This window comes from Engraulis encrasicolus, chromosome 3 (genome assembly GCF_034702125.1).
Source record: "Engraulis encrasicolus isolate BLACKSEA-1 chromosome 3, IST_EnEncr_1.0, whole genome shotgun sequence".
Taxonomy (NCBI): domain Eukaryota; kingdom Metazoa; phylum Chordata; class Actinopteri; order Clupeiformes; family Engraulidae; genus Engraulis; species Engraulis encrasicolus.
In genome coordinates, this window is record NC_085859.1 from 12,962,268 (window position 1) to 12,972,817 (window position 10,550).

Here is a 10,550-nt window from a genome sequence, read left to right on the forward strand (position 1 = left end):
AGCCAGTTAGCAGGCAAAGTGCCCTGGTTGCACCAGTGGGGCAAGCAGCAGTCAGAACATGCCCGCTGGGGGCATTTAGAAAAATACAGCAATTTTGCAGAGCTATCATGAGACTGGACTGTGAATACATTAGCGCGCGTGGCAGGCTGCCACACAGCTGAATGTCGAACTGGTTCTCATGCAGTGTGGTCAATGACATTTAATGGTCGGTCGGGCGGAGTCAGTCAGACAAGCAGACAGACACACTCACACACACGAGGCTAGAGCTGCCACAATGTAACTTTTTGTGAGTGTAAGTACATAGGCCTAGTAGATTCTGAAAGCAAGCCAACACAAGTAATTGTCAACTAAACAACGAGGAAACAGCAGCATGGTCATGTAACCAGCATGTGCTGTCAAACTGTGCATTATTGTGCCATTGCCTAGGAGGTTGGACAAGGTGTAAATTTGATTATGTCAATTTGAATGAGCGTACATAATTTCATTACGCTTGGGCAGGCATGGCGACGAATGTAGCAATCTTAATTTGACTGGCAGCTAGCAGAGTTATGTATCAATAGACCAATCAGCTGGGAATTCCAGAAAATCAAGCAAATGAGGTTGAAGTAAACTTAAAACTTCGAGCGTCAGGTAAGATCTGCTTGAAGTGATGAAGGAGAACATTCTAAGGGCCCTTTGCGGTATGCACACTTCATTGTTTTGAGACAGTCTACCAGAGTTTGTGGCATTTTGAAGTGTAATGTCTCAAAAAATTAGTGCGAGGCAAGTGTACAGAAATAGTACTACCGGCATGTCATCATTAAAGTATATCCTTTACACTGGCATTGCCCTGTCCATGCCTGTCATATCCAAACGTAAAATACTTGCACAAACTATTATGCCAAAGTGTTGTCTTAAAAAAGTAACCTGTTGTATGGGTAAAGTACAAGCTGTAATACAAGATGACACCAATGTGTGCAACAGTGCCAATGTAAAATGCCAAAGGACTGTTCACCATCTTCATTTCCAATTAGAAGTAATTATAGTAAGTAGTAAGAAGTAAGTATTATTACACCTCCAGCACACACAAAGGTTACAAAGGGTTTTACATTGTTCAGTGGTTGCGGAACAAGCCCTAGAGAAAAAAAACAGGTGAGTTCAGGTCATCAATGGGTGGGGAAAAGGCCACAACAAATACGTACATTCTAGGTGTGTACAGTAGGCCTATACTTTATTGTATATTTGTTTATTTCCACAGTTGTGAGCCAATCCTGCTCCCGGCCATCATTGCCCCTTAATGCACGGCGTACCTCCTGTGGCACGCTGTAATACACATTGAAAGTTAAATACTATAGCACTATGACAGTGGACGGGGCCTTTAGTAATACATTACAACTTCGTCATTGCCATTCTGGTAACAGCTAATTTATAATGCCGTGTCTTAAGGGGTTAAGGATGCACTGAGAACAGCCTGCAGCCAAAACACCCTTAGTGTGTGCCTTTCAATGCACATAAAACCTATACCACTGCTGGGGACTGGGCTACAGGATTCATTGGACTGTAAAAGGCACTGCAGGGCATTGAGGCTTTCTTGTCAGTGGCGGAACAATTGCACACAGGGCCCCAGGGCAAGACACTTATAGGGCCCCCTATACAGCTTGCCAAGCTCACAATTGGGGCCCCCACCACCAATATGATTGGGCCCTGGGCCCAGGGGCAAGTGCCCTGCCCACCCTCCCTATAGCTCCGCCCCTGTTTCTTATGAAAGATAGCATCTAGATATAGTGTCAGTCAAGGTCACCTTGGTGTCCATTATAGTGAGGTGGTCTACAGATGACTAAGGTGGTGGGAGGCTTTCCTGGTGCATGCTGCTTTCATTAAGAAGGGGCACATGGCACTTATACAGTAGTCCCTTACGACCACTTGGTACAAGTGTGGAAAAGAGGGCCGAACACCATCTGAAGCGAAGGGGAGTAGAGTTGCGAATCCAGGCCTTCTGGGGTAGTAAACTGGGGCTCTGACCGCTACACCAAAGAGCCAGGCTTGTTGGCGTGACAGTCAGAACACACCCACAACCCTAAAGACCATAAGGCAAAATATTGTATGTGATTGTTTTTCTGTAGATTGGAGACCCGATTGCTTTCTAAGACTTGAAGAGAAAAGCAGCAGCTTACAGTAGCTATTGAGGGAGGGGAAGGTGATTTGTTTGTATCTCCTAGAACATGTTTACTTTAATGTGGTAAAAGGTCAACGTGATCACTCACAAAATAGTTTTCTTCAGTTCATTAATTGATTGCGTAAGAGTCTACCCATGAAGACAATGTCAAAGTATGTAGATCAAAACCAGCCTGTCTAGGGATGCACGATGTATCGGCCAGATGTATCGGTATCGGCCGATATTCAACACATCGGACATCGGTCTGATGGGTAAAACTGGGCCGATGTTAACGCCGATGTTTTTTTAAATATGTTACGGTTCTAAAAGAATGGACTTGACGATGGCTTTCACTGTTTGTCTTCTATTTTGTCTGTATTTTTTATCTAATTATCACAGGGAGTTAAAAAGTGTTTTTGGAAATAAGACGACATTCAAAAATTCTGTTTGTTTGCATCATTGTCATCTCTTTTTTTTTTAAAAAAGATAGAAAAACATCGGAATCGGTTAATATCGGTCATCGGCCAAAACCGCAATATCATAATCGGATATCGGTATCGGCCGAAATTTTTGACATCGTGCATCCCTAAGCCTGTCTGTATAAAATGGGAGCACTACTTACTGGGAGCTGATTTACTAGACTAGGAGGGAAATCATCAATTCATTAGCAAAAAAAAAATCTCAGCAGCAGCAGTGAAACCACTGCCATTAATTAAGATGTTTAAGAAAGTGCCATCACTTTGAGTAAGCATCGTTAATATTCACACAAGCACGCACCATAAGTCTCATGTCTCAGAGGAGGCCTTTGTGGATTTTTGAATGAATAATAAACACGCCATCCCATAATGCACATTGTGTGGTGGCTAAATGCATCAGGGACAGATGGGCTTCTTAAGTAAGGATATTATATGGAAAATTGGAGCCATACAATAACATAATAGTCACAGAGAAAATATGTAATTAACATCACGCACGCATACGCACACACACACACACACACACACACACACACACACACACACACACACACACACACACACACACACACACACACACACGCACACACACACACACACACACACACACACACACACACACAACAAAGCAGTACACACCAGCAAATACACACACAACACAGGCACATGCACAAAGACCTTGCCAACAGACTTGCTTTGCACTGCTGCTCCTCTAAATCCTGGAATGTATTAAGTATTCTGTTCTTCACAATTTCCCACCAAAAAAACGCAAGAAGGGGGGGCGCTGTGGCACAGCGCGCTAAGCCCCCACATTTGGGCTTGTATGCCCACGGGGACCCCGGTTCGAGTCCAGCCAGGGTCATTTCCCAATCCCACCCCGTCTCTCTGTCCCACTCGCTTCCTGTCACCATCTCAGACTGTCCTATCAAATAAAGGCATAAAAGCCCCTAAAAATATATATTTTTTAAAAACCTCAAGAAGAACCCAGTACTGAAGTAACCCACCTCAACCAAGTGCTATCCAACTGGTAAACCTGGACACACTGGCCCACAAACAATCAGCTAAGACCCTAAGAACACAGGCAAGAGCCCTGACCCAGACACCCCTTTCCCCTGCCACAGCTGAAAGGGCCAAAGCCTCAGCCTCATTCCTTGAACATGGCCTAGAAACGTGCTATTGTAGCTGGAAGATGCTTTCACATGTTTGGGCTCCACACAACGGTCTTGAGGGCAGGTTCCATGACCTCTGCTGCATGGTGGATAGGACCAGGGGTGTGTTTTATATAATGCTTTCATAAACTCAGCAGTGTACAGTACACAAAGCACTTGAGAGAGAATACCTCACCTTCACCCATTCAAACCCCTTACCAGCACATGGGATTCCAATGGCTCACTCACTCAAGGACACTTTGACCTCGCTGGGGCAAGATGTGATCAAACCTGGCAGCAACAATACAGCGGTTGGACAATTCCTGGACCTCCTTGGTCACACGGCAGGGCTGTGGGGTCTGATAAAGCGCTAAGGTTTAGATGTTTGTGTTTGAAATCAGTTTTCTAAGGTGGCCCTCTGAGGCTCTCCCTCCCTCTCTTCTTTTTTTGTAATTTAGAACAGGCACACAGTTGAATAGCTTATTTCCATTTCAAAAACAAGTGGCAATGTTTTAGCAGTCCGTTCGCCGACGTGCAAATGACAGATGAAAATTGAAATACTTCCTGGTGATGTCAGGCATGACCGCTGTGATTGAAATATAGAGACATAAGTTGTTTTTGCTGCAGGACAACAATGGTAATGTGGTTTATGATGTTTGTTGTTTTTCATAAACAGATGTAAAGCGTAACCAAAAAAAGAGAGTGTACTTTTTCTTTGCAAAAAAACAAAAACGTTCTCTTAAGTTTTGTTTGTTTAAATTGTGTTGGAGCCTGTATCACATAGAGGAAAAGAAATATTCATTTTCTTACATTCATATCAAAGGCGCAGGCTTAGTTTCCAGCTACTCTGTCGGTCTGTAACAATTGTAGACTGTTTTGGCTCATCCTACGGTGGGTGTCTGCAAAAGCGGCTTTGTGGAGCGCTCTTTTGTTAGAGGTACTACAGGACTGAAGCAAGATGGAACAAGCAGTGCAAATACTTTAATGTTAGCCCAGCATGGGACCCCCTCTCTTGTGTCAACCCAGCCTGTTGGTGCTCGGCCTCTGCCACTCGTACTTGGTCACTCAATCGACTGACATTTTCTCTCTCTCAGCGTGTCACTGTGACGACCATTCTCCTTTTCTCTCTCTGATTCACACACTTTCTCTCTCTCTCTTTCTTTCTTTCTCTCTCTCTCTCTCTCTCTCTGTCTCTTTTCTCTGTACCTCACTTTTTTTCTCCCCCTCTCTCCTGCATTCGCTCCTTTTCTCCACTTTCGTTGCTATTCTTTCTCCATCTCTTTGTCTGTTTCTCTCCCCCCCTATCTCTCTCTGTCTACTATTATTCACACACACACACACTCACACACACACACACACACACACACACACACACACACACACACACACACACACACACACACACACACACACACACACACACAAAGCTTTGTAGGGCATTGCTTTCTCTCTCTCTCTCTCTCTCTCTCTCTCTCTCTCTCTCTCTCTCTCTCTCTCTCTCTCTCTCTCTCTCTCTCTCTCTCTCTCTCTCTCTCAGTGGATAACCTTGGAGTTATATGGCTGTCTTGTAGGAGCTGTGTGCTCTTAAGGCAGATCTTGTCCTCTGCACTCGGCTGCTGACTCTGTCCATCCACTAAACTGCTGGAGGCCCCACGCCAGATTTGCTGTAAGAGGCAGTGCCGGTGTCTGCACATGGGATCTCCAAGCTCCCTCACTGGGACAGACCCTTGCCTGCCTGCCTCCCTGCCTGCCTGCCTGTCTGCCCGCCCAGGGACGTTTCAAGGTATTTGGTGGCCCTAGGCAAAAACGGACTTGGTACAGTGTTACTTACTGTCTCCCCAAAGGTGCTGCGACACACCACACCCACAACGGTGCCATTTCTCTCGTTTAAATACAAGCTCATAACATAACATAATCAGTCATTACCAGGGCCCCCTTTTCTAGCTTAAGGGGCCTAGACAATTGCCTAGTTTGCTTGCCTGGTTTTGACAGGCCTGTGCCTGCCTCTGTATTCACATCTGTATTCACTGAGAGCCAAAGCCTTGACCTGAGTCTTGCTTGGAAAAAAAAACACAACAAGCCCCATAAGGTGAGCCACAGGAGCACATGTGGATCCATTCCAGAGACATTTTGGGGATGGAAAGGTATATACATTTTGTACGGCCGCAGCGGCACACAGCATGCCTTTGAAATAAGTTTGTGGCGCTTAGCGGTGCTTTGTGGAAATAAGACTGGACAAAACAACAGGACACTGCACGGACATAACAGCACACCTATTGTGCTGTCTGACACTAATTCAGCAAGGTAGTGAGCTGTGCAAATGCAATTTTCTTCTTTTTTTCTCGCTTTTGCAGTCGGTGTGATGGCCAGGCACAGGGCTATGTGAGGGTTTTATTTATGTTAGCACTAAAAGACATTTAGACTTGGTGTGCTGCCCACTGCTAGATCCATACATACATCCTATATAATGAGTCTGCTTAGACAATTATTTATTTTTAGCCATCATATTTGTACCCATAATGCCAAGCACAAAGCCATCTCAGGAGACTTATATTGTGGAAAAGACAGAAAATAACCACGTCAACACAGAATAATATTCTCCTTCACTTCGGTCCATGGGAAAGGATGAACGTGAGTCACACTCCTAACAGGAAGTGCAAACATCTACTAGGCTATAAGAAACTACTGAACTGTTTGTGGAGTTCCAGTCATGTTCCTCCCTAGTGGTCCTCACATGGTTATGTTACATTGGCCTGGTTTTACCATACCTTCATACTGGTGTCAATAATAATCAATATGAATTGATGCATAAATCCTATAGCCGGCGATTCAATTAACCGATTCGTCCACAAGAGAATCGATTAACCGTTATTAATGGATCATGGTTATTCATGGTTTTCATGGTCTTTTTTTTCAGCATGGTTAAGCGTGGGTTTCATGATTACCCCCAAAAAAACCAAGAAAACTTGTGCGCAGCCGTGTTGTAATGGTTGAGGAGTTGGACTGAAGATCACAGAGTTGCAGGGTGACAACAGAGCACATTACCGACAACATGCAATGTGTGGGCAGAACACAGCATCTACAGGCATCCCAAGCTTAGTGCAGGTGAATAGGCTTAGTTCATTATGAAGGGAAATTGTTTCAGATACCCACTGGTCCTTGTGATGATGATGGGGAACGTGGAGAGGATTATCTAGACTCCTACTTAGGCCACAGATTGCTCACGAGGCAATTTCATTTATGCGACAGAGCTCACCGGGAGGGAGTCATTATGTTTGTGTGTAACAGTTGAACGTGTGTTTTTACGTTAATGAACACTAAGTAGCTTGTATCTTCCATCACTGCACAGTTTGAAAGTTGAGTTATAAATCACACTGGAACTACAGAGGCACACTGAAGCACATTGAGCTCCCTCAGTGTATGAACTATACTGTATCAATAAACATGCCTTGCCAAACTTGCCCATACAGAGAGACTATGTGATTACAAGCAACTTTCCAATGCAATGTAGGCCTAAACAATTATGAATCACCAGGACCCTAGGCTCACTTACAACAGTGACAATCAATCAAGTAAAGATGTTTCTTGCACAATGTCACATGTTATATACAGTTAGAACATGTCATAAAAGGTCATAAAACAATTACACACCATTGGAGAAACCATGTTTTATGGTACATGTGATGTTTAATTCAATCTACTCTGAAAAGTTATGCACGTACTATAGTCATTTAGTCAAACTGGTATTTCATCGACCGAGCAAAGTAGCAGTTGTTGACCATCACAGCTTGACGCCTCTTTCTCAGAGAGGCGATTAAGTCCCATTTTCCAAGAAAATAAAAGCAATAATAATAAGAAAAACAGAAAAAAGTGACTCAAAAAAAAGAGTACATCACAAAAGGACAATACAGTAAGAGCGCATGGTGAATCGCTCATTCCAGTGATGAAACTCCACATATATTCTCCACAGGACCTATCAATACCCCCATGCGATAATCTACACAGAGCCGAAAACCCCCCGTGGCTACTGAGTGGAAGCGAATCAGGCAAAGACAATAGTTGGACCCCATTATGGATTCGGCCTTGGCGCTGTGCTCTAGATTCAATAATATTAGATTAAGCAGCTCATGAATGTGCTCCGTACAGTAAGTGTGTGTGTGTCGTGTGTGTGTCGTGTGTGTGTGTGTGTGTGTGTGTGTGTGTGTGTGTGTGTGTGTGTGTGTGTGTGTGTGTGTGTGTGTGTGTGTGTGTGTGTGTGTGTGTGTGTGTGTGTGCATGTATGTGCGTGTGTATGTGTGTGTGTGTGTGTGTGTGTGTGTTTCTGTGTGCATGTATGTCTGTGTGCGTGTGTATGTGTGTGTGGGGTGGGGCACACAGTAACTCATAGTTCATATTGCAGTCTGAAAAGCCTTCCATGAAATATGAGTTCTGCAACAATAACTGTTGCTCAAAGGGCCTAATAAGTTCAGGCCTCTTGTTAGGCAACTGATGTCTAAAGTAACTATCAAAATCAGATAATCAAAATCAGACAAGCACACACACATATTCTTTTCAAAGCCCAAAAAAGACAGCGAACATAGTCAATCAGACTTTCAATAATTAAAAAAGACAACACATTCCTCTTAGCGCAATTTAATTGAGCTTGATGATAGTTGTCGGAGAATGGTTGGGGGGGCTGCACTCATCTGTGCATAAGTTTGTGTTTGTGACACATGCATGTAAGTAGGCCCTGCTCTCCCTTACACTTAGAGCACAATATCACAGCTTCACAATAACTAACCATCTAATTCATGATGTGAATGTGTGACACAGCATTGTAGTGTAATGAACAATGCAATACTAGATGAGATTAGTATTGCAGTAGAGAGTGAGTTGGATGACCGAAGGGAAGTGTACAAAAAAAGGATCCCCTGGAAACCACTGGGTATGAGCGAAGAGGATGATGCTGCCTAGAGCTAATGGACACTGTTCAAATCCACTGTCATAAATTACAGAACTCTCGGTGCCAGTTAGAAACCTATGGGCATGGATGAGCAATCTGAAAAATAGCCTACCTCCTGCTTACACACACACCCACGCACACACCTCCCTTAGTCCCTTAGTATGCCCTATACTTTTATATAGCTTGTCTTAAAAGGGGTGGTTTTAAGTGTTGGCATGGGCTACTAGAGCTTTTCCCAACACACATGGACAATAGGTTGTTTATGGGCATGTCAACCATCTCGGAGCTATACGCACAGACTAAGGTCGTCCTCACACAAGTCACTGTCACCTAAAAGTATTAGAAACGTTGCCACTATGGTTGCCAGCTATCCTCTGTTCGTGACAGAAAAAGACAGCTCATCTTTCTAAATGTGTCAACAAAACCCCATGCAAGCGCTCACGAGGGGATGCGGATGGTTCTGATCCTCCTACACACAACTGATGGCACAAGGACTCCACAAACGCCACACGTGGCTTTCATCAAGTGGGTCTAACGTGTACAAGTCGACAGGAAGAGGACATCTCAACAAAAAATAGCACTGACATTGCAACGGGGTGAATTGATTACAACAAATCACAAAATCACATTTATAGATAAGTTCTAGAATTTATCATTTTGACCAGTCTGTCTTCCCACCATGGAACGTCAACTATCTGCAATACACCACGTTCCCTTTATCAAAGCTGCCTTCCGTGCAGCGATATTCCAGAGTGTTTCGGATGCTTTTCGTCTGCAAAGGGGATTTAACTGAGATTAATTCCGTTGACTTCCATTGTGGAGAGGGCGAGCGGCAGTAAGAGAATTGTGCGTGTGCGTGTGTCCGCGCGCTCTGCCATGCAGGATCAAGGGTTTGACACAGGATTCAGCGTGACAGGTACACTTGTGTTTGCTACATGCCAGTGTTGCGTTCCAAAGACCGGTGGCAGCCAGGCACGATACCCATGTCCTGGCGCGCTGGCAGTCCACGATGCCAAGTGCGAGACTCACACACACAAACACACACACACGGAACCGGGGGCTCCGCCGGTAATTAACGAGATTCACCCTTAATCTCCTTGATACACGCGAAATAAAAACCCTTACAACTAAACTTGCCGTGGTGGTCTAAGGAATAGCCATCCCTATTACCATTCGAATAATCATTAGCATCTTGGCAGTTAGTGAAACTGAATGATGGAATAAAAACAGGCAGCATTTTAAAAGTTAACCCATCACATGCATGCATGCTTACCTCCAAGAAGTCCCAAAATGAACTGCAGGACGCTCAAACGCAACATGTTAAATTGTGCTCTCCAAAAAACTTCCATTTGATTTTTCAGGTGTTCGCAGGATAAGAAGTGAAATGGTGGAAATGTGAGTTCTTCTGTCTATCACATTGACGTATCGAATAATTTCCCAGTTGCGAAACACACTGGTGTGCGACAAAGTTCCATTGTATCCATGCCTCCAATCCTTGCCGTTACATCAGTCCTCCCGCATCCAGTATTTTATCAGCTCAAATGTCTGTTCTCAACTTTCCGCGGTTGTAGGTGGCCTGTAAAAATGGACCGTCACTTAGCATGCGGTCCTCACGGCGATGCCATGTATTCCGTTTGATCGACCTGTGCTACTTGGACAGCGCAGAGGCGGGAAGCAGATGCGCCTTGACACTTGCCAAATCATAACCAAGTCTCCATATGTCTTCTCCCCCTCGTTTCTTCACGCCCCGGAAATGTTGACGATTAGGCTACTGACAGAAGAAACTCATTCATGTCACTTATTTTTGGTAAATATTGTCGCGCGCGGGGTGGACCTTCTGAGTCTGTTAT

The 10,550-nt window shown here is 44.3% G+C and overlaps 1 protein-coding gene across 1 annotated transcript in view; it reads right to left on the reverse strand.

The window, feature by feature from the left end:
• The window catches only part of LOC134446546 (transmembrane protein 132C-like), a 132,289-nt gene extending 122,002 nt beyond the window's left edge, over positions 1-10,287 (reverse strand). Inside the window, exon 1 of the mRNA XM_063195910.1 lies at positions 9,974-10,287. Within this exon, the coding sequence (XP_063051980.1) occupies positions 9,974-10,049 (76 nt within the window). The 5' untranslated portion in view covers positions 10,050-10,287. The remainder of the gene's footprint in view (positions 1-9,973) is intronic.
• Between the last annotated feature and the right edge of the window lie 263 nt (positions 10,288-10,550).